Source organism: Aegilops tauschii, chromosome 4, assembly GCF_002575655.3.
Source record: "Aegilops tauschii subsp. strangulata cultivar AL8/78 chromosome 4, Aet v6.0, whole genome shotgun sequence".
Lineage (NCBI taxonomy): Eukaryota > Viridiplantae > Streptophyta > Magnoliopsida > Poales > Poaceae > Aegilops > Aegilops tauschii.
The window spans coordinates 3059063-3083203 of NC_053038.3; the positions used below are offsets into that span (position 1 = coordinate 3059063).

The 24141-nt window shown below is 48.2% G+C and overlaps 2 protein-coding genes across 3 annotated transcripts; both read left to right on the plus strand.

The window, feature by feature from the left end:
* The first annotated feature begins 3692 nt into the window (after nucleotides 1-3692).
* LOC109774314 (receptor-like protein EIX2) lies at nucleotides 3693-24041 on the plus strand. 2 transcript variants are annotated; one of them, XR_012181159.1, is made up of 3 exons: nucleotides 3693-5393; nucleotides 5514-6760; nucleotides 23999-24041. XR_012181159.1 is itself a non-coding variant. In XM_073496051.1 (2 exons), exons 1-2 carry the CDS (start codon nucleotides 4913-4915, stop codon nucleotides 6686-6688), a joined length of 1656 nt encoding a protein of 551 aa, XP_073352152.1. In that variant the 5' UTR covers nucleotides 3693-4912; the 3' UTR covers nucleotides 6689-7034. The 2 variants fall into 2 exon arrangements, 1 of the variants encoding a protein (XP_073352152.1); XM_073496051.1 differs by lacking the exon at nucleotides 23999-24041 and having other exon boundaries at nucleotides 5514-7034.
* LOC141021147 (receptor-like protein EIX1) lies at nucleotides 3761-4882 on the plus strand. Its single transcript, XM_073496052.1, has one exon. It carries the CDS (start codon nucleotides 3761-3763, stop codon nucleotides 4880-4882), a length of 1122 nt encoding a protein of 373 aa, XP_073352153.1.
* Nucleotides 24042-24141: the final 100 nt, after the last annotated feature.

Genomic DNA, 24141 nt, shown 5'->3' on the forward strand with positions numbered 1-24141 from the left:
AGAGAGGCGAGGCGGGAGGAAGAGAAGAGGGGCGGCTGAGTGCGGGAGGAGTGACGGCGGCGGCGCGAGGTCGTGGATGGGTGCCAGGGCGAGCGACGGCGGCGGGGTAGGAAGGCGAGCATGGGTAGGGTTTGGAGGGAGGGAGAGAGGTGGGGCAGGACGAAGAGGGGAGGCAGCTGCGCGAGTGCGGGAGGAGGACGCCGCGACAGGAGCGGCCCCCTTTTATACCCTATGATGCGAAATGACGAAAATGCCCTCGGGTGGGCGCCGGAATTACGCGCGGTGGCAGGCGCGGGAGGTAACTATTCATTGCGACAGTGACACCTCTTTGATCCGACGACCGAGGTTGTCCGAAGGCTTGATCTGACGGCCTAGATCTGATCAAGCAAGCAGATCCAACGGTCGGAATCGAAATCGCTGAGGAGGCTGGAGGTTCCCCGTCGATCTTATTTCTCGATAAAAAAACAAACAGAGTTTTTGGAGGGCCCAGAGTCCAGTGGTTAGCTTGGACTGGAGAGCAAATACACCGGTAGCGATGTGCCCATCTTCGGCCCCGACTCCGCCCGCCGTCTCCGCCGCCGGCCAATCCCGCGCTTTCTCTGACGGATGCGTCGCTCCCGTCTCTTCTCCGGCGGTGGCAGCCGCTGGAATCAGGTGCGCGCTGCGTCTGCCCCTTGAGTTGAATTCAGCAGTGGTCTCTGCTTTTCCTCCCGGCCCTCGCGTCGTCCCCTTGGGCGACTCGGGGCCGACTAGGGTTCCGCCGCCGCCGCCGCCACCCCCCTCTATTCCCTTCCTCCCCCTCGCCGCTACCAGAGACGGCCGCCGGGAAGCCCGCGCGGACGCCGGTGAAGGTGGCGGCGGGGATCTCGACGCTCCTCCCCCTCTTGGAGGCCCGTGGTTCCTGGGGCGGCGGCCCTTGCCGGAGAGGCAACGTCGTCGGGCGGTGGGCGGCGTTCGCAGGGGGTGCTGGCCAGTGTGCCCGGCCGCGCGGGCAGCGGGTGGCTGGTGGAATCCGGCCGCGGCGTGAAGCTTTCTTCGTCAGATCTGGAGGTGCGAAATCCCTATTCCCTGCTGCCTCTCTCTCGCCTCCGGTGTGGGCTAGCGTTTTCTGGCTCCGGCGTTGGTGCGTGTTGGTGGTCAGCTAGGGAACCGGGGGAAACCTTGGCCGGTCCGGCCGGCCCGGCGGCGGCAACGCCCAAGGGCGCTGCTTTCCTCCATGGGGGCGCAGCCGAGGTCCCCTGCTCTCCACCCGACCCCCCTGCCCGGGTGAAAACCTTTATCCTCGGCGGATTTGGCGGCGGCAGCGCCTTGCGCGTCGTGACCTTGCTGGAGGAGTCGTCAAGGGTGCGGGGCTCGGTCGGGAGGTTATGCAGGTGAGGGATTGAGCTACCTCCTCTGCGTCGTCCGATTCCTTGAAGCTTGTCTCCAACTAGTTGGGCATGGACTGTGGCGGAGCAGCCGGCGAGGGATATCGCAAATCGATGTGGTCATTCTATGTCCACCTTGCGATGCGAGGGCGACATTCTTCCAGCTCTAGGGTGAGCTTCTCGAAATCTCGATGGTGTGGCGCCTACGAGCCATGGCGAGGGGGAAGGGTCCCTCTTCGGTGAGTGAGAGGGAAGATGTTGGTTCCCTTTGTCTCTAGGTGTTCCTGGGGCATAGTCCATCCTCGATGGTCGGCTATGTCCTGCTGTGCTGCTCCGTTTCTGCTACATATGATCCTAGTGTGGAGTGCTCGGCCTTTGCTTGCTGCAATTCAGTTGCGGCCTGTGGAGGTTGGAGTGAGTAGGCTTTCCAGTGTTCCCCGTTGTATCGTTCTGACCGTTGTAAGTTGGGTTGTCTGTTGTAACTCCTGGCCGGTTGATGGCTTTATTAATTCAAAGCCGGGCTCTTTCGCGAGCCTTCGTTCTAAAAAAAGAAGTTGAATTCAGTACTAGGCGGGATATGTCATATGGTGCCGACCTGATTCAGATTCTGGAGAACTGATTCGGAGTTGGTTCTGAATATCTGATTCAGTGTCAGGTAATAGTTCAGACTCATGTTGCTTGCAATAGATTCAGAGTGCTGAACTGTGGCGGTGGATCCAATCTAGTCGTAACACAGTCAGATCCAGTCTACTAGATTCAGAGTACTCTTACGTGTTACTGCCACTGGCATGCTCGACCTTGTTTGATTAAGACCTGATAACGCAGTCTGATTGGTTTGTACTTATACTTTTGTGTGTGAGTGTGTGTACGTATAGGATACAGATTTCTCTCTGAAATTAGAGGTTTTGTACCACAGTTATGCTTGACAAATGTCTTCCTAACAAAACTGAGACACGGTAATATGCAGCAATCGGAAAATTTCAGGCCCAGCGAAGCATGGAAAATCATCATTGTAGTGTTAAATAGGACAACAACTATAATCAAATGCTGATAATCAGTCACATGATGTGTTTGTGAATTCTGTAATCAAATGGTCGCCGAAATGTCTGCCTTGGTTGAGTGTTGGTCATCATAACCTTGGGTGTTCTCTGTAGGTTGTGAGGTTTTCAATGAATACTGGTTCTCGGTTGGTCTCTGGGAAGCAACTCTTTTTGGTACAACAGTTTACATGGTTTAGGCAACATGTGCTACTTGATGCAATGGAGAAGTGTTGTAGATGCAGGTATGCACTGAGATCTTCGTTGTTAGTGCTCAGCTGTATGACTGTATCCTCTATTGATGCCCTGGATAAATATGCTACCACAATCATCGCATGCAGATACTAATAGCTTAATTATTCAAAACAAGAGATTAATTATTCTTACACAATTAGGCTTGTGTGGGACCCAACCAGGGTCCAATGGGTTGTGGGCTTAGCCTGGACTGCAAAGATCCAATCCCAATAGCGATGTCTCTGCCAATCCCGTGCTTCCTCTGCAGCATGCGACGCTCCAGGGAGGATCCTCGGCTCGCCTCTGTGTGTCGTTCCCCTCCCTGGAGGTGTCATCGTGGGTGACCTACATCCACCATGGGCTCTGGGTGAAAACTCTTGGTCTGGCATGTTCCAGACCGGGCGGTGGCGGCGTTGTGGTGTTGTTTCCTCCTTGGAGGCTCCGTCCTATGAGCCTGGGCACCAAACCGCTGCACTCCGGGCGCCAGCCTCTTTACTAAAAAAAATGTCTTCCTGACAAAAGCAAGAAACTAGCCTATAGATTCTCTGCAAAAATGTTTCCGGCAAAGCCAATCGCGCGAAAAATCATTGTGCTGCTAAAATTGCTGATATAAATGATCTCAGGAATTTCCTGACATAACTCACCGTGTGGGATTTTCTCCATTTTCTGTCCCTTTGAGGCAGTCTTTGATAGAAATGGCGGTGTCCTGATCCCATGGCCATCCATTGATTGGTGCCTGATTTTTTGAGCCCTTCATTTATTCCACTGCCGTCCCAATCATAAACTTGCAGCCACAGCTTCTGTGTAGAAAAAGTACTGTTTACTTGCCATTTAGTGAGACAACCTGATTCTTGTGGGCTTTATTTAGAGAGGAAATTCTGAATTGGTATGCTCCTCATTTATTCCTATGAAGTGCATTGCATGGTTTTCTGTCCCAATCGTTACTTCCAGCCACAACTTCTGTATAAGAAAAGTATGTGTGCCAAGACCAAGACCAAGACTTGGAAAATATCGTAGACCATACATATATTTCGCTTGTGGGTGAATGCAAGATGAACTAGTCTCTCCATTGCATGCCCTTCTCATCCAGTAGCTCGCTGCTATCTCCGTGGTCGAACAAATATGGCTAGCAAGCTTGGGCATCTCGCCCGAGCAACTGCGGCTATTCTTTGCCTGCTGATTTTCGATGTAGAACCGTCTGATTCCCGTGCCCAAGAGAGGATATCAGGTGGGACTGGAACCTGCATCAGCAGGGAGCGAGAGGCGCTTCTGTCTTTCAAGGCAGGCCTTCTGGACCCTGCTGGCCGTCTCTCGTCATGGCATGGTCAAGAATGCTGTCAGTGGCATGGTGTCCGGTGCAGCAGCAGAACAGGCCATGTCATCAAGCTCAACCTCCGCAACACCTACTTGCAACAGCCCCTGTATCAGTGGCATGACTACTATGAAGTCGACTTTTCCAAAAGCCTGAGTTTGTCCAAAGATGAGTTGAGCTCCTCTTTGGCTGATTTGCAACAGTTGAGGTATCTTGATCTGAGTGGGAATGACTTCAATAGCACCAGCATACCTGCGTTTGTGGGCTCTCTGGAGAACCTAAGGTATCTCAACCTCTCATTGTCATATTTCGGTGGGAGAATACCTTCTAAACTAGGCAATCTTTCAAAATTGCAATATCTTGATGTTAGTGGGCAATTATATCTCGATAGTAATCTGCACGTGGTGGATCTTGCATGGTTGGAGCGTCTCCCATTGTTGAGTTATCTTGACTTGAGCTATGCAAACCTCAGTGCTGTGCGGGATTGGTTCCACATGGTTAACGTGCTTTCTTCTCTGAGAGTGCTCCGCTTAGCAGATTGTGGTCTTAAGAGCACAAGGTCTGCTACTTCAAAATCAAACCTCACACATCTCCAAGTACTAGATCTGTCAGAAAACTCATTTAACGCACCACTGGAACACAACTGGTTCTTCTGGGATCTCACAAGCCTTGAGGAGCTGCACCTATTGGTTTGCTACTGGCATGGACCTATTCCTGAACAACTTGGAAACATGACGTCCCTTCAAGTCATAGATTTCAGTGACAATGATCTCGTTGGCTTGATACCAAGCAACTTGGAAAAATTGTGTAATTTGGAAGTGCTGCATCTTGACGGTAACAACATCAACACGAGCATAGGGGAGTTCATGGATCGATTGCCAAGGTGCTCATGGAGTATAATACAAGTGTTGACATTGGAGTACACAAATTAGACCGGAAAACTACCAATCCGGATTGAGAACATGACCAGTCTTAGCATTCTTGCAATCAGTGGAAACATGATAACTGGTACTGTACCACTCGGAGTTGGAGCACTTGGTAACTTGACAGAGTTGTGGCTCAGCGACAACAAACTTGATGGTGTGCTCATGAAGGAGCATTTTTCAGGCTTATTGAATTTAGAGTATGTAGACTTGTCAGACAACTCCTTGAAAATGGACATTGAACCACATTGGGTTCCTCCGTTTAGACTAAAGGGCATAAACTTACACTCATGCATAGTGGGCCCCTATTTTCCTGGGTGGCTTAGATGGCAGACTGGCATTGAATCTCTTGATCTTGGAAATACAAATTTGGATGGTGTCATTCCTGATTGGTTCTGGGTGACATTTTCCCGAGCTCGGCGCTTGGATGCATCAGAGAACATGTTGCGTGGTTCATTACCGGCAAACCTACAACACATTTCAGCTCGACATATATTTCTCGGGTCCAATAAGCTTACAGGTCAAGTTCCACAGCTGCTCCCTATAAATATATCACACTTGAACCTGTCTTCAAACTCTTTCTCGGGATCATTGCCATCAGTGCTAAAAGCTCCACTGCTTCAGACCTTGTTGCTTGCAGATAATCAAATTACAGGAACCATTCCATCATCCATGTGCCAATTGATTGGTCTTAACCGGTTGGATCTATCAGGAAACAAATTAAAAGGAGATGTTATTCGGTGTTGGAAGGAGACACATAACAATTCCTCACTGCTCAGCTTAAACTCTGCCGATGAATTTGGTTCTAGCTTGTATAGCCTAGCCTTGAACAACAATGATCTCTCAGGTGAATTCCCTAAATTTCTTCAGAGGTGCTCATATTTGGGTTTCCTTGATCTTTCATACAATAGGTTCTTTGGAACATTGCCAAAGTGGTTACCAGAAAAAATGCCACGCTTGGAAATCTTGAGGGTGAGATCAAACATATTCAGTGGCCATATTCCTAAGAACCTTACTTTCCTTGAAAGACTTCACTATTTGGACATGGCCTATAACAATATATCTGGCAGTATACCATGGTCGATATCAAACTTGAAAGCCATGAGGACCAACATATCTTGGTATATGGATCTTATAGATTTTCTTGAGGAACGCATGTCGGTCATCACAAAAGGCCAAACACGTGAATATTCCATTAAAACCTACCAGCTACTGGTGAATATTGATCTGTCATGTAACAGTATAACCGGATATATTCCAGAGGAGATACATTTGCTAATTGGGCTTACCAATTTGAACTTATCAAATAATCAGTTGATCGGCAAAATCCCAGACAAGATTGGTGGTCTGAAGCAGTTGGAGTCCCTTGACCTATCCTACAATGACTTATCCGGTGAAATCCCATCAGGGTTGTCGGCTCTAACATCTCTGAGCCACTTGAACCTGTCATACAACAACTTATCAGGCGCGATATCATCTGGGCAACAGCTGCAGGTTCTCGACAACCTGAACTATACCTACATCGGCAACCCCGGTCTATGTGGCTACCCTCTCTCCAAGAACTGCTCTGCTAGTACTACTGATGCGGAGCAAAGTGCCGACCATGAAGATGCAGATCATATCTCATATCTCTACCTTGGGATGGGCATAGGGTTTGTGGTCGGCCTTTGGGTGGTGTTCTGCACCATGTTACTGAGGAGAACCTGGGCGATTGCCTACTTTCAGATCATTGACAAGCTGTATGACAAGGTTTATGTGCTGGTGGTTATAACTTGGGCTCGCCTGATGAAGAAGACCCATGACGATGCAGCGTGAGGAGCCTGCAGCATGTGCAGCTGGACTGGACTGCTCAAGAACTGTATGTTACTACTTCCTCCATCCCATAATGTAAGACGTTTTTCTTACATTATGGGACGGAGGGAGTACTTTGTAATTTTAAGAATAAGCGGTACTATGGTGTGTGTCCTGCTACTATGTACTAGTTTCTGGTGCTATTATCAGTTACCAGTAAAGGTACTTAATGTACCGTAGCACAATATATTGTATGGATTGAATCGAGTGAAAATGTTTCATAAATTTTATAAGACCTTGTTCTGTAAACCGCCTATTTTGGTCTGATTGTAATTAATGTACTTGTTTACTGGTCTATACCGATTGTGCAAGCGGATCCTTCCAATCAGTTCATCTTTATCTCTTGTTGTCAACCAAAACCGGAGCTTAAAATTTCTCCATTCAATCCAGTCATTTTAGCTCGATTGGAACATGCAAGCTCACAAACTGTCCAGTCCAGTGACAGCTTAGAACTAGGACTGGCCATGCATGGCCTAGCCATGCATTTCTCAGTTTATATGTTCTGTTAATAACGCTGGTACTTCTCCCTGTTAATAAGCAGGATGCGATTGAATTGCCGAAAGCTCTTCAGTGGCCATGGTTATTTCCTGAAACAGCAGTAATGGAGACAATGTCGTTTTGCTTTTGCAGGCCCGTATCTTAGTTCTAGTAGATCACCGGAATATCTGATCTCTTGAGCCAGTTTTTTTTAAACCTTGGTTCAGTATTGTCCAATAGTATGACCACACACATCTTTGGGTGCGCATCTCTTCAGGTCGCGAGGTCTCTAATGAACACTGTTTCTCAGTTAGCCTCCCTCTGGCTGGGAACCAGCAAGTTGCTGGTAAAACAGCTTACCCGATGTACAGGCAGCAGGCAATCAAAGGTGTGCGGTGATCTAATGAACACAAGCACCTGGGCGACTTCCTGTGGACGGTGCGCGTCATTCGTGGGCATCCGAGCGGGGAACACTGCAGGGCAAACGGGCAGCTCGAAAGCTGTACACCCCCCAGGTAGAGCCGTAGAGGTAGGCCAATCCATCATCTTTGCTGCCGTGATGCCTCCCACGGTCGGTGAGGCTATCGCTGACTGAATGTTGTGCAATGTGGTGCTTGCAGGTGCGGCCTGTTGAACGCGGTGGCACTGGTGCGTGTGTCCTCGGGCAGTCCGACAGCCGGGAATGTGTACCCAGCGCTAGCTGTACGAGGAGGCTCTGAATGATGGAAAGACCCTCCCTCTGAACCGGATTGGTACGATGAGCTCCTCCGGACGCTGCTGAAGCAGCAACTCAAGACTCTCCAGGCAGGCCCTATGTATGATCCTTCCTGAATCTCACGTTCTACTCCGAGTCAGAATGTGAAGCAGCAATGATCAAGGACAGGTGGCTGATAGATTATTCACTTGGCTGGCAAAGCAGCAAGAGGGACACTGATGCTAGAATGAAAATAATTTGTACTGCATGGTAGCTAGCATAGCACTTGTTAACACTGGGGCTGACTAGCTTTTACAGTACTACATGGAAGACATCTTCTTCTTTTCTTTTTGAGATGGTACATGATGATAGATGTAGTATGGTTGTGTGCATCAATTGATGTAGAAGCCGGAGGTTTATCCTCCTTTTTGAGGAAAAAAATACATAAAGATATAGTAATAATTTGGTATCATGATCATTCCACATGATAAACATCTTTTCTGAAATTGCTAACTGTCACTTGCCTGAAAATGAATTCGGCGCCAGTTAATTTTTGTGAAGATAACTGTCACTTGCATGAAAATGAATTCGGCGCCAGTTGATTTTTGTGAAAATAACTGTCACTTGCCTGAGAATGAATTCAGCGCCAGTTGATTTTTGTGAAGATGATTTCTAACAACGGGTCGAGTCAGAGACGAGGGATGATGCGACTAGCTGTGGCGAGAGCGAGCCAGGAATGATCCGAAGAAGGGGGCACCACCACATCACCGGCAAAGGGGAAACCGAGGGTTGACGTGTGTTTGTTTGAAGAGGGGAGAGGGTCGCCAGCCTCAGAGAAGGGAGGTGGGAGTAGAGGAATGGCCAAGCCAGCAACGGTCCACGAGGCCGTGTGGCAGTGTACCGGCCGCTCCCCATGTTTTTAGCTCATACATTAATTGCTTGCGTGGCTATTCTATTTTGGATAGGCCGATGATCACTCCTACTCGGTGTTCGAATTTAGCCAAATCCCCACCTTGAGCGACAGAGCTTATATATGGATGTGAATATCTGGTGAACGTTTGTTGGGAGAGAAATTGCCTGCCAACACCCGAGTTGCCATGCGAAAACGACTAAAAATACAATGTGTTTGTTAAAGAATTGCTATGTATGGAAGGGGAAATTGCGATGTGTAGGGAAGAATTGCCAAAAAATGTGGTGTAACTTTTTATATGTCATCAGTTTGATTTCGATCAAAAGGCGTAGGACGTTTTCTGGGAGCCCTTTCCAAGCGAATGTTCGTCCAATAGTATCTCGGTATATATTTACCCGGCGCTAGCTCTACACAGAGAACCAAAGGTAGCTAGTGAAACCAAATTAAACAAAGCAGAGGAACCATCACACCAACTCGCTATCGATCTCCGGATGGAAGGAGCACAAGCTGCAGCCATGGCCATGGACATCAATTTGGAGGAGATGGCCATGGCACCTCACCGGGGCGGCTCCGCCGTCGTCGTCCTCGGAGAACCACCTCGCCCAGCTGCTACGTCGGGGAGCTGTGGTCGTTGTCGAAGTACATCCCCGAGGAGGTCTCGGGGCACGATCACGTCACGGAGTGAGTGTGGGTTCCTTTGATGGTGGTGGCTCTGCTGTCCTCGCCAGAGCTGTTCTCTGGCCTCGTTGGCGACGGCCACGATGACGTTCTTCCACTTGTACCTGAGTAAACGACTACCTGAGAGGCTGAGATACTCGTTCCGTCCCAAAAAAACCTGTCTTAGATTTACCTCCGTCCCAAAAATCTTGTTTTAGATTTGTTAGACAAACTTTTTGGAACGGAGGTAGTACTTCCATGCATGCCAGTGGTTTAGATGAGAAAAAAGTATTTGGCCCCCTCAAGTCCATATGTTTTACCATATTGCCCCCTCTGAACTTCCTCTCTAGCTGTCATACTTGAGTAGCATTAATTAGCAGTGATAGAACAATACTTGCATTTGATCAGGGATAATTTTGGTTTCTTCCCATTGGATGGGCAAGATGACAACCGATTTTATTTTATTTTGAAAAATCTATAGAATGAGCGTTCTCTAGCTAACTCTTGTCTGATATTGCCTCGACAGCTACAGCCCCGATTCCTCTCTCCACCTCCTTGCACCCTATGTTCGTCTTTCGACTCATGGCTTCCATCGAAACAAGCGAGTGAAGTGGTGAAGCTATGTGAGTGCGAAACCGGGCCATGATACGACTAGCCTATGGACAAAACACTCGGCCTGATCTAGACAATTTCTTTGTAGTTCCGCCACTCGGTGAGTGTGGGTGTGTATCTTTGACAAACTACCGAAGAGGTGAAGTCAAGTGATCGAGCCGGACAGGATGCGGGTCGAGTTAGGTCGGGTCGTACGAGAAGGTAGGGAAAAAAAACATGTCTAGATGAATTTACACTTCCGGGTTAGCATATGCCAATGGCGCCGACGACAACTTGTTTGAAAATATGTTAAACAAGGCTAAATCCGACACCATGTAACAACCTTGGAGTAAAATGTGGTAGGGCATTCTAAACGGGATAAACACCATGGCAAATTTACAAAAAGAGGGTACAGAAATTGAAATTCACAAAGATGGCAGAAGAAGCTATCACAAATTGTAAAAGGGTGTGACTAACTCTTATCTAGATGGGAATTAACTAAGTCTCATCTAATTTCTAGAGCATTTGATTTTACGTGGGGATTTTTCCTTCATTTATTTCTTGATTATTAATTAAATGGTATAGAAGCTTGATGAGAGTTTGGTGAGAGCTAGCAAATCTGACTATAGAAAGCAGCAACGAAGATGTGTGGATGAACAACGCCCAGAAAGGATCTTCGCCCCCGCGTCGCCTCCCCAAGCGAGCAGACCGGGGGCTCCTCTCCCCTCCACCCAGCGCCCCCTCCCCCTAACCCTCCTCCTGCCGCCGCCGGCCTGCGCCCCGGGACCTGCCCGCGTGGTGTCGTCGGCGGCGGCGGCCTCGTCAATCCCCGCGCGTGGCGCCCCAGCCCGGTGTTGGAAATATGCCCTAGAGGCAATAATAAATGGTTATTATTATATTTCTTTGTTCATGGTAATTGTCTATTGTTCATGCTATAATTGTATTATCCGGAAATCGTAATACATGTGTGAATACATAGACCACAACGTGTCCCTAGTAAGCCTCTAGTTGACTAGCTCGTTGATCAACAGATAGTCATGGTTTCCTGACTATGGACATTGGATGTCATTGATAACGGGATCACATCATTAGGAGAATGATGTGATGGACAAGACCCAATCCTAAGCATAGCATAAAAGATCGTGTAGTTTCGTTTGCTAGAGCTTTTCCAATGTCAAGTATCTTTTCCTTAGACCATGAGATCGTGCAACTCCCGGATACCGTAGGAGTGCTTTGGGTGTGCCAAACGTCACAACGTAACTGGGTGACTATAAAGGTGCACTACGGGTATCTCCGAAAGTGTCTGTTGGGTTGGCACGGATCGAGACTGGGATTTGTCACTCCGTGTGACGGAGAGGTATCTCTGGGCCCACTCGGTAATGCATCATCATAATGAGCTCTATGTGACTAAGGCGTTAGTCACGGGATCATGCATTGCGGTACGAGTAAAGAGATTTGCCGGTAACGAGATTGAACAAGGTATTGGGATACCGACGATCGAATCTCGGGCAAGTAACATACCGATTGACAAAGGGAATTGCATACGGGATTGATTGAATTCTCGACATCGTGGTTCATCCGATGAGATCATCGTGGAACATGTGGGAGCCAACATGGGTATCCAGATCCCGCTGTTGGTTATTGACCGGAGAGGCGTCTCGGTCATGTCTGCATGTCTCCCGAACCCGTAGGGTCTACACACTTAAGGTTCGGTGACGCTAGGGTTGTAGAGATATGTGTATGCGGAAACCCGAAAGTTGTTCGGAGTCCCGGATGAGATCCCGGACGTCACGAGGAGTTCCGGAATGGTCCGGAGGTGAAGAATTATATATAGGAAGTCAAGTTTCGGCCACCGGGAAAGTTTCGGGGGTTACCGGTATTGTACCGGGACCATCGGAAGGGTCCCGGGGGTCCACCGGGTGGGGCCACCTATCCCGGAGGGCCCCGTGGGCTGAAGTGGGAAGGGAACCAGCCCCTAGTGGACTGGGCGCCCCCCATGGGCCTCCCCCCTGCGCCTAGGGTTGGAAACCCTAGGGTGGGGGGGGCCCACTTGCCTTGGGGGGCAAGCCACCCCCCTTGGCCGCCGCCCCCCCCCCCCTCCAGATGGATCTTGGCCGGCGCCCCCCCCCTTCCAGGGGGCCTATATAAAGGGGGGAGGGAGGGCAGCAACATTACAGCCTTGGGCGCCTCCCTCCTCCCCTACTACACCTCTCCCTCTCGCAGACGCTCGGCGAAGCCCTGCCGAGATCCCGCTACATCCACCACCACGCCGTCGTGCTGCTGGATCTCCATCAACCTCTCCTCCCCCCTTGCTGGATCAAGAAGGAGGAGACGTCGCTGCACCGTACGTGTGTTGAACGCGGAGGTGCCGTCCGTTCGGCACTCGGTCATCGGTGATTTGAATCACGGCGAGTACGACTCCGTCATCCACGTTCATTGGAACGCTTCCGCTCGCGATCTACAAGGGTATGTAGATGCACTCCTTTCCCCTCGTTGCTAGTATACTCCATAGATGCATCTTGGTGAGCGTAGGAAAATTTTAAAATTATGCTACGATTCCCAACAGTGGCATCATGAGCCAGGCCTATGCGTAGTTACTATGCATGAGTAGAACACAAAGCAGTTGTGGGCGTTGATGTTGCCAATTCTTCTTGCCGCTACTAGTCGTATCTTGTTTCGGCGGCATTGTAGGATGAAGCGGCCCGGACCGACCTTACACGTACGCTTACGTGAGACAGGTTCCACCGACTGACATGCACTAGTTGCATAAGGTGGCTAGCGGGTGTCTGCCTCTCCTACTTTACTCGGAACGGATTCGATGAAAAGGGTCCTTATGAAGGGTAAATAGAAATTGGCAAATCACGTTGTGGTCATACGTAGGTAAGAAACGTTCTTGCTAGAAACCTACAAACCACGTAAAAACTTGCTACAACAATTAGAGGACGTCTAACTTGTTTTTGCAGCATGTGTTATGTGATGTGATATGGCCAGAAGATGTGATGAATGATATATGTGATGTATGAGATTGATCATATTCTTGTAATAGGAATCACGACTTGCATGTCGATGAGTATGACAACCGGCAGGAGCCATAGGAGTTGTCTTTATTATTTTGTATGACCTGCGTGTCATTGAATAACGCCATGTAAATTACTTTACTTTGTTGCTAAACGCGTTAGCCATAGAAGTAGAAGTAATCGTTGGCGTGACGACTTCATGAAGACACAATGATGGAGATCATGATGATGGAGATCATGGTGTCATGCCGGTGACGAAGATGATCATGGTGCCCCGAAGATGGAGATCAAAGGAGCATAATGATATTGGCCATATCATGTCACTATTTGATTGCATGTGATGTTTATCATGTTTTTGCATCTTATTTGCTTAGAACGACGGTAGTAAGTAAGATGATCCCTTATAATAATTTCAAGAAAGTGTTCACCCTAACTGTGCACCGTTGCGAAGGATCGTTGTTTCGAAGCACCACGTGATGATCGGGTGTGATAGATTCTAACGTTCGCATACAACGAGTGTTGACGAGCCTAGCATGCACAGACATGGCCTCGGAACACACGCAATACACTTAGGTTGACTTGACGAGCCTAGCATGTACAGACATGGCCTCGGAACACGGAGGACCGAAAGGTCGAGCATGAGTCGTATAGAAGATACGATCAACATGGAGATGTTCACCGATCTTGACTAGTCCGTCTCACGTGATGATCGGACAGGGCCTAGTTAACTCGGATCATGTTTCACTTAGACGACTAGAGGGATGTCTATCTGAGTGGGAGTTCATTAAATAATTTGATTATATGAAATTAATTATCATGAACTTAGTCTAAAATCTTTACACTATGTCTTGTAGATCAAATGGCCAACGTTGTCCTCAATTTCAACGCGTTTTTAGAGAAAACCAAGCTGAAAGATGATGGCAGCAACTATACGGACTGGGTCCGGAACCTGAGGATCATCCTCATAGTAGCCAAGAAAGATTATGTCTTAGAAGCACCTCTAGGTGAAGCACCAATCCCAGAGAACCAAGACGTTATGAACGCTTGGCAATCACGTGCTGATGATTACTCCCTCGTTCAGTGCGGCATGCTTTACAGCTTAGAACCGGGTCTCCAAAAGCGTTTTGAGAAACATGGAGCATATGAGATGTTCGAGGAGCTGAAAATGGTTTTCCAAGCTCATGCCCGGGTCGAGAGATATGATGTCTCCGACAAGTTCTTCAGCTGTAAAATGGAGGAGAATAGTTCTGTTAGTGAGCACATACTCAGAATGTCTGGGTTGCACAACCACTTGACTCAGCTGGGAGTTAATCTCCCGGATGACGCGGTCATTGACAGAATCCTCCAGTCGCTTCCATCAAGCTACAAGAGCTGTGTGATGAACTTCAATATGCAGGGGATGGAAAAGACCATTCCTGAGGTATATTCAATGCTGAAATCAGCGGAGGTGGAGATCAGAAAAGAACATCAAGTGTTGATGGTGAATAAAACCACTAAGTTCAAGAAGGGCAAGGGTAAGAAGAACTTCAAGAAGGATGGCAAGGGAGTTGCCGCGCCCGGTAAGCCAGTTACTGGGAAGAAGTCGAAGAATGGACCCAAGCCTGAGACAGAGTGCTTTTATTGCAAGGGAAGTGGTCACTGGAAGCGGAACTGCCCCAAATACTTAGCGGACAAGAAGGCCGGCAACACCAAAGGTATATGTGATATACATGTAATTGATGTGTACCTTACCAGTACTCGTAGTAGCTCCTGGGTATTTGATACCGGTGCGGTTGCTCATATTTGTAACTCAAAACAGGAACTACGAAATAAACGGAGACTGGCGAAGGACGAGGTGACGATGCGCGTCGGGAATGGTTCCAAGGTCGATGTGATCGCCGTCGGCACGCTACCTCTGCATCTACCTACGGGATTAGTTTTAAACCTCAATAATTGTTATTTAGTGCCAGCTTTGAGCATGAACATTGTATCTAGATCTCGTTTAATTCGAGATGGCTACTCATTTAAATCCGAGAATAATGGTTGTTCTATTTATTTGAGAGATATGTTTTATGGTCATGCCCCGCTGGTCAATGGTTTATTCTTGATTAATCTCGAACGTGATGTTACACATGTTCATAGTGTGAATACCAAAAGATGTAAAGTTGATAACGATAGTCCCACATACTTGTGGCACTGCCGCCTTGGTCACATTGGTGTCAAGCGCATGAAGAAGCTCCATGCAGATGGACTTTTGGAGTCTCTTGATTACGAATCATTTGACACATGCGAACCATGCCTCATGGGTAAGATGACCAAGACTCCGTTCTCCGGAACAATGGAGCGAGCAACCAACTTATTGGAAATCATACATACCGATGTGTGCGGTCCAATGAGTGTTGAGGCTCGCGGAGGATATCGTTATGTTCTCACTCTCACTGATGACTTAAGTAGATATGGGTATGTCTACCTAATGAAACACAAGTCTGAAACCTTTGAAAAGTTCAAGGAATTTCAGAGTGAGGTCGAGAATCAACGTGACAGGAAAATAAAATTCTTACGATCAGATCGTGGTGGAGAATATTTAAGTCACGAGTTTGGTGCACACTTAAGGAAATGTGGAATAGTTTCACAACTCATGCCGCCTGGAACACCTCAGGAAACGGTGTGTCCGAACGTCGTAATCGCACTCTATTGAATATGGTGCGATCTATGATGTCTCTTACCGATTTACCGCTCTCATTTTGGGGCTATGCTTTAGAGACTGCCGCATTCACTTTAAATAGGGCTCCGTCGAAATCCGTTGAGACGACACCGTATGAATTATGGTTTGGGAAGAAACCTAAGCTGTCGTTTCTAAAAGTTTGGGGATGCGATGCTTATGTCAAGAAACTTCAACCTGAAAAGCTCGAACCCAAGTCGGAAAAATGCGTCTTCATAGGATACCCTAAGGAAACTATTGGGTATACCTTCTACCTCAGATCCGAAGGCAAGATCTTCGTTGCCAAGAACGGGTCCTTTCTGGAGAAGGAGTTTCTCTCGAAAGAATTGAGTGGGAGGAAAGTGGAACTTGATGAGGTGATAGTCACCCCTTCCGAACCGGAAAGTAGCGCAGCACGGGAAAATGTTCCTGTGGTGCCTACACCGACTGGGGAGGAAGTTAATGATGATGATCATGAAGCTTCGGATCAAGTTACTACTGAACTTCGTAGGTCCACAAGGACACATTCCGCACCAGAGTGGTACGACAACCCTGTCCTGGAAATCATGTTGTTAGACAACGGTGAACCTTCGAACTATGAAGAAGCGATGGCGGGCCCGGATTTCGACAAATGGCTAGAAGCCATGAAATCCGAGATAGGATCCATGTATGAAAACGAAGTATGGACTTTGACTGACTTGCCCGATGATCGGCGCGCCATAGAAAACAAATGGATCTTTAAGAAGAAGACAAACGCGGATGGTAATGTGACCATCTATAAGGCTCGACTTGTCGCTAAGGGTTATCGACAAGTTCAAGGGGTTGACTACGATGAGACTTTCTCACCCGTAGCGAAGCTGAAGTCCGTCCGAATCATGTTAGCAATTTCCGCATACTATGATTATGAGATATGGAAGATGGACGTCAAAATGGCATTCCTTAATGGCTTCCTTAAGGAAGAGTTGTATATGATGCAGCCGGAAGGTTTTGTCGATCCTAAGAATGCTAACAAAGTATGCAAGCTCCAACGCTCAATCTATGGGCTAGTGCAAGCATCTCGGAGTTGGAACATTCGCTTTGATGAGATGATCAAAGCGTTTGGGTTTACACAGACTTATGGAGAAGCCTGTGTTTACAAGAAAGTGAGTGGGAGCTCTGTAGCATTTCTCATATTATATGTGGATGACATACTATTGATGGGAAATGATATAGAATTCTTGGAAAGTATAAAGGCCTATTTGAATAAGTGTTTTTCAATGAAGGACCTTGGAGAAGCTGCTTATATATTAGGCATCAAGATCTATAGAGATAGATCAAGACGCCTCATTGGTCTTTCACAGAGTACATACCTTGACAAGATATTGAAGAAGTTCAATATGGATCAGTCCAAGAAGGGGTTCTTACCTGTATTGCAAGGTGTGCAATTGAGCACGGCTCAATGCCCGACCACGGCAGAAGATATAGAAAGGATGAATGTCATCCCCTATGCCTCGGCCATAGGGTCTATTATGTATGCCATGCTGTGTACCAGACCTGATGAACCTTGCCGTAAGTTTGGTAGGAAGGTACCAAAGTAATCCCGGCATGGAACACTGGACAACGGTCAAGAATATCCTGAAGTACCTGAAGAGGACTAAGGATATGTTTCTCGTTTATGGAGGTGACGAAGAGCTCGTCGTAAAGGGTTACGTCGACGCTAGCTTCGACGCAGATCTGGATGACTCAAAGTCACAAACCGGATACGTGTATATTTTGTATGGAGGAGCAGTAAGCTGGTGCAGTTGCAAGCAAAGCGTCGTGGCGGGATCTACATGTGAAGCGGAGTACATGGCAGCCTCGGAGGCAGCGTAGGAAACAGTCTGGATGAAGGAGTTCATTACCGACCTAGGGGTGATTCCCAATGCGTCGGGCCCGATGACTCTCTTCTGTGACAACACTGGAGCTATTACTCTTGCGAAGGAGCCCAGGTTTCACAGGAAGACCAGGCATATCAAGCGTCGCTTCAACTCCATTCGTGAAAGTGTTCAAAATGGAGACATAGATATTTGTAAAGTACATACGGACCTGAATGTAGCAGATCCGTTAACTAAACCTCTACCTAGAGCAAAACATGATCAACACCAGGACGCAATGGGTGTTCGATTCATCACAATGTAACTAGATTATTGACTCTAGTGCAAGTGGGAGACTGTTGGAAATATGCCCTAGAGGCAATAATAAATGGTTATTATTATATTTCTTTGTTCATGGTAATTGTCTATTGTTCATGCTATAATTGTATTGTCCGGAAATCATAATACATGTGTGAATACATAGACCACAACGTGTCCCTAGTAAGCCTCTAGTTGACTAGCTCGTTGATCAACAGATAGTCATGGTTTCCTGACTATGGACATTGGATGTCATTGATAACGGGATCACATCATTAGGAGAATGATGTGATGGACAAGACCCAATCCTAAGCATAGCATAAAAGATCGTGTAGTTTCGTTTGCTAGAGCTTTTCCAATGTCAAGTATCTTTTCCTTAGACCATGAGATCGTGCAACTCCCGGATACCGTAGGAGTGCTTTGGGTGTGCCAAACGTCACAACGTAACTGGGTGACTATAAAGGTGCACTACGGGTATCTCCGAAAGTGTCTGTTGGGTTGGCACGGATCGAGACTGGGATTTGTCACTCCGTGTGACGGAGAGGTATCTCTGGGCCCACTCGGTAATGCATCATCATAATGAGCTCTATGTGACTAAGGCGTTAGTCACGGGATCATGCATTGCGGTACGAGTAAAGAGACTTGCCGGTAACGAGATTGAACAAGGTATTGGGATACCGACGATCGAATCTCGGGCAAGTAACATACCGATTGACAAAGGGAATTGCATACGGGATTGATTGAATTCTCGACATCGTGGTTCATCCGATGAGATCATCGTGGAACATGTGGGAGCCAACATGGGTATCCAGATCCCGCTGTTGGTTATTGACCGGAGAGGCGTCTCGGTCATGTCTGCATGTCTCCCGAACCCGTAGGGTCTACACACTTAAGGTTCGGTGATGCTAGGGTTGTAGAGATATGTGTATGCGGAAACCCGAAAGTTGTTCGGAGTCCCGGATGAGATCCCGGACGTCACGAGGAGTTCCGGAATGGTCCGGAGGTGAAGAATTATATATAGGAAGTCAAGTTTCGGCCACCGGGAAAGTTTCGGGGGTTACCGGTATTGTACCAGGACCACCGGAAGGGTCCCGGGGGTCCACCGGGTGGGGCCACCTATCCCGGAGGGCCCCGTGGGCTGAAGTGGGAAGGGAACCAGCCCCTAGTGGGCTGGGCGCCCCCCCATGGGCCTCCCCCCTGCGCCTAGGGTTGGAAACCCTAGGGTGGGGGGGCGCCCCACTTGCCTTGGGGGGCAAGCCACCCCCCTTGGCCGCCGTCCCCCCCCTCCAGATGGATCTTGGCCGGCGCCCCCCCCCCCCTTCCAGGGGGCCTATATAAAGGGGGGAGGGAGGGCAGCAACATTACAGCCTTGGGCGCCTCCCTCCTCCCCTACTACACCTCTCCCTCTCGCAGACGCTCGGCGAAGCCCTGCCGAGATCCCGCTACATCCACCACCACGCCGTCGTGCTGCTGGATCTCCATCAACCTCTCCTCCCCCCTTGCTGGATCAAGAAGGAGGAGACGTCGCTGCACCGTACGTGTGTTGAACGCGGAGGTGCCGTCCGTTCGGCACTCGGTCATCGGTGATTTGAATCACGGCGAGTACGACTCCGTCATCCACGTTCATTGGAACGCTTCCGCTCGCGATCTACAAGGGTATGTAGATGCACTCCTTTCCCCTCGTTGCTAGTATACTCCATAGATGCATCTTGGTGAGCGTAGGAAAATTTTAAAATTATGCTGCGATTCCCAACACCCGGGTGTTGGCCGCTGGCAAAGGTGCTATTCGGTCTGTGGTGGTTCCGGCGACGGCGGCTGCCCCGGGCGGCGCTGCTCCGGGTGGTCAGGAGGCGGTGGCATGGCTACTTGGCGGCGGGCTGGCGCGGTGGTTGATGGCGGCGCCCTCCCGACCCAGATCTGGATCTAGGCGGGCCTAGCCCGATCTCACCTATGACGGCTCCGGCGAGCAGAGGAGTGGCTTGTGCAGGGGTTGCGGAGACGGTGGCGCGCCTACTGTAGCGCGGCGACGGGAGCTTCACGAGCCCCTTTCGGGCTCGGCCGGGCCTAAAGGGCGGTGGAGGTTGTCCCCTCCTGCGTGGCTGCTGAAGCTGCCGCTCCTTGTTCCCGGCTGCTCCCTCTCGGCTTCGTCAGTCTCGCTTTGTTGACCATGGTGAGGCGGCAATAATGATGGCAAGACCGTGGTGGCGCATGTTGGTGGACGGCTAGATTGGTGGAACACGTCGGGCCGTTCAGGGTTGTGGGTGTTTGGCAGACGGGAGAAATCCCTGCCGGCTTGCCGACACCGACGCGGTGACGCCCGTGGCCGCCGCCGTTCCTTCCTGAAGGGCGTCGGGTATTCCCCTTCCCTACGTCCATCCACGTACCGGGGGAAAATCTAGGACCAGTCCGGGCAGCAGCGTCGTCATCGCCTTCCTTCCTGAAGGTGTTGTGTGGTATGCAGAGGTTCGAGGTGCTGGGAGTTACGTGGAAACTCTCCAGTGGGTGCAGCGGTTGCAGGTCATCATCGCTTTCGTCGATCGGACGTTGTAGGCATTAGTTTCTCTCTTCTTTCTCTTTTTGTTTCTTTTGGACGTGCTTGTGTTGTTTTTTCCAGCATTGGACTCATTGTTGTATCGGATGGTTGCTATATCTATATAGCAGGACAAAAGCCTATTTCGTCGTAGCGAAGATGTGTGTTGATGAGTTGGACTTTTTTTTGGGAAATTTTATCATTATTTTCTTTTTTTTATTTCTTTTAAAGAAAGGTTATACTAATGGCACTAATGCATTCCTTGAACACGCAACATACTATGTGTATTAGTGGCACATGCATACCTTGAACACATGCATGCACACATAGTTTTTTATTTTTTTGCGAGGAAATGGAAAATTGTATTCTAAAATAATAGGGTTACAATTTCAGAAGCTATTGGGAGAGGGCCAACCCTTTGACGAAAGTAGCGTCCGAGAGGGATCGAAGGCGGACACAGGTCTCCTACGGACGAGTCGACACCGGAACAAGCTGGTCGCCACCGCAGTCGATCTGTAAAGCGATCCGCCCGCAGACGAGTCGGCGCTGGAGCAGAGACCGGCCGTCGCTGCAGCCGAGACCGCCGAACCACCGTGTAGCCGACACGTCACGGGAAGGTTGCCGCGAAGCCAGACCCACCGAGCTGCTGCCGCTCACGGCCAGAGCAACCACCACGCCGGCAGTTGCCCCACCCGCACCATCCGCCTGGATCCACATGTCAGATCCGGCGCCAACCACCACCATCTCCCGCGGAACAGGCCCAACGGAAACCAAATCCACCGCCAGCCGAACTCCCAGGCGAGCCGAACCAGCCCAGCGGCCATCGAGCCCGAGCCTCCCAGAGGCACACCAGGAGCCAGATCTGGGCACGCCCAGCCATGGCCGCCCACGCCCACCATCCACCCTCGCGGACATGGAGCCGTCTGCGCAACCACCGCGACCAGGCGGTGTCGCCCGACGGCATTCGCCACGATGTCATGCCCCCCACACGCGTCGCGCCTCCGTCTAGATGCGTCGCCCCGCGCCACCCGTGGAGGGGAGGAGGCGGGATCTCCGGCGGTGGCGCGGCCTCCTCCCGTGACGTGCTTCGCGAGAGAACATTTCTGAATTGATTGCCATAACCACGGGTACTTATGGTAGGATAGACGTAAGTTGGTTCATGAAGGAAAGTTTCAAGATGCAATCCAAACGTCTACGAGGGTTTGTGCTATACGGCAAATTTTGTCAATGCTCAGTCCCCTAATACTACCAGTAAAAAATGGGGATCGGGCAGACCTCCTATGGGTTTTGTCAAGTTGAATGTGGACGCTTCTTTTGATTAGGATTTGCTTAGGGGAACTGCAAGCAATGTACTCAGAGATGACAAAGAAAAATTCATTGTTGGTGGAAATTGAAAGATCAGTTAGTGTGCTGACGTTCTCACAGCTGAAGCACAGGCTCTAAGATTTGGCCTATCTCTTGCACCAAAAGCGGGCTTCAATCGCCTTGTTATTAATTCGGATAATACGAAAGTCATTGATACAACGAAGAATGAAGGACTGTCTACAGAAGGCAGTTTTCGATGACTACTATTTTTTGGCTTGTGGTTTTCGTTTTACTAACTTTGAACATTGTAATAGGGAAGTGAATAAAGTTGCCAACGAATTTGCTAGGTTAGCGAAATTTTCAAAGACAAAGGATTGGTTTTAGGATCCCTTGAATGAGATTGTATCTCTCCTTATAGTCGATGTAACCGTTATTTGCAATTAATAAATTTTATTATTGCTCAAAATAAAATGTCCCCATTCAACCCTAGTGTGTCGCCGCCGCCGTCGTCATTGTCGACGCCAACCTTGAGCCTTCATCCCTCTCTCGCACAAGCGCCGAAGGCACCCCCGATGGCAGGTATACGTCGGACACGCAGGAGGAACCGGCCGACCGGAAGAACAAGAAGGTGATGGTGGACAAGTTGCCTCTGCCGACGCTCGTCCCAAACCAGTGGGTCGGCTTCTGCATCGATAACTCCCTGGGTGATCACATCAGCGAGTAGGTCAGAGAGAGAGCCGGAAAAGGTCATTCAAGGCTCTGGTGTTCCACACATTGAATTGAACCTGAGATTACTCAAAGAATCAGGTGCAACCCCAGGGAATAATCCGGTAAATTATACAAGAGATCAATTTGAATTATTTCACTGCTTTCAATTATCTTAATAGACAGAGTGCAATTGTTTGAAAAGACCGATTTCAGTTGTTTCAAAAGACTATTTTCAGTTTCTTAAAAGAGAGATTTTGATTATTTCAACGACTTATTTTCCAATTACCAATTCAATTTTTTCCAAAAGATTTATTTCTATTTGTTTGAAAAGACCAATTATAATTTATTAAAAAGAAATATTTGATCTTTTTCAAATTAATGATTTCATTAATTTTCAAAGATGATTTCAATTATTTTCATAGAACGATTTCAATTATTTCATCTTTTTTTCCAAATAATCCATTTTAGTTTAGTAGTTTTTGGCCAGCCCTTCCTCATTACCACCGACCACGCGCACACAACATCACTGGAGAAATGAAATCTTTACTATCCTGTTGCTTGACGCCACCTATGTCTTCTATATCGGTTTATGAACAACGTGATAGATTAGGTTGTGATCACATCATCCAGAGGGTTGTCACAAACACCTAAATAAACAAACTTTTACCGAATGTATTGGAACAAGCTGGATCATAATGATTTGACCCCATCACTAGTCTGGAACTCAAGGTTTTCCCTTTCCCTGGAATTTTCCACTTAGAGAGAAATGATTGGAATCGAGTGTTCTGTATTATATTATTATTATTATTATTATTATTACTATCGCAGATCAAAATTTTATTCTCTAGAGGAAAAAATAGGTGATAAAGTGGGTCAACTAATTGCGACGTAGCAAAGCTTCAAGCACGTAATTAAAGAAATCGTAGATACAGGCACCCTTCGAAACGCCGGTAGTATATGACCGTGCTTTATTTTTCTTGTAATAATAACAGTCTTCAAGCACACAGATAGTATAAGGGCATGGTAGTACTACCTCCAGCCTGGTTTATTGGTCCCCATTGTATTTTGTGCCAAATTTTGATCATAGATTTAACTATAAAATGTTAATGCATCTTATAAAAAATAATATCATTAAAAACTATGTTCAAATACGAATCCAGTGATATAATTTTTGGTGACATGTATTAACATTTTGTTAGTTAAATATCTGATCAAAATTTGACATAAAATACAAAGGAGACCAATAAATCAGGACCGAGAAAGTACAATACAATCGTATCCATCATTGGTGATGAACTCGATCGAGAAGCATGTCGGCACGTCGGCATTCTAGCCTCGAGTCAGAGTCCAACCATATCACTCACTAGTCACTAGTCCAATAAATCGGCGGTGTATTTTTCAGCAGGGAATCAAACAGTGACTTTTCTCGATCTCCACTAGCAGCGACTTGCCCGTCTCCATCGGGATTTAGTACCAGTCCAAAAAATCGGCGCCGCAGCTCACAGAGATCCAGAATTCATTTTGCGTGGACACAGTTTTTTTGATACTTCAGCAGTTGAGAGTAACAGAATTTCCACCTGTGTGTGTGTGTGTGTGTGATGCATGGACAGTACGAGAGCCCAGCATTTCACGGTATGTCGGTATATCAATATAAGTCAGCGTATAGCATTCTTGGTGCCGACTTCTTGCGACGACTGG

Excerpts from the sequence above, each read along its gene's own strand:
- LOC141021147 (XM_073496052.1), top strand. The coding sequence starts at position 3,761 with ATGGCTAGCAAGCTTGGGCATCTCGCCCGAGCAACTGCGGCTATTCTT.
- LOC109774314 (XM_073496051.1), top strand. The coding sequence starts at position 4,913 with ATGACCAGTCTTAGCATTCTTGCAATCAGTGGAAACATGATAACTGGT. Across the intron at positions 5,394-5,513 it reads CGGGTCCAATAAGCTTACAG|ATAATCAAATTACAGGAACC; the intron begins GTCAAGTTCCAC and ends TGTTGCTTGCAG.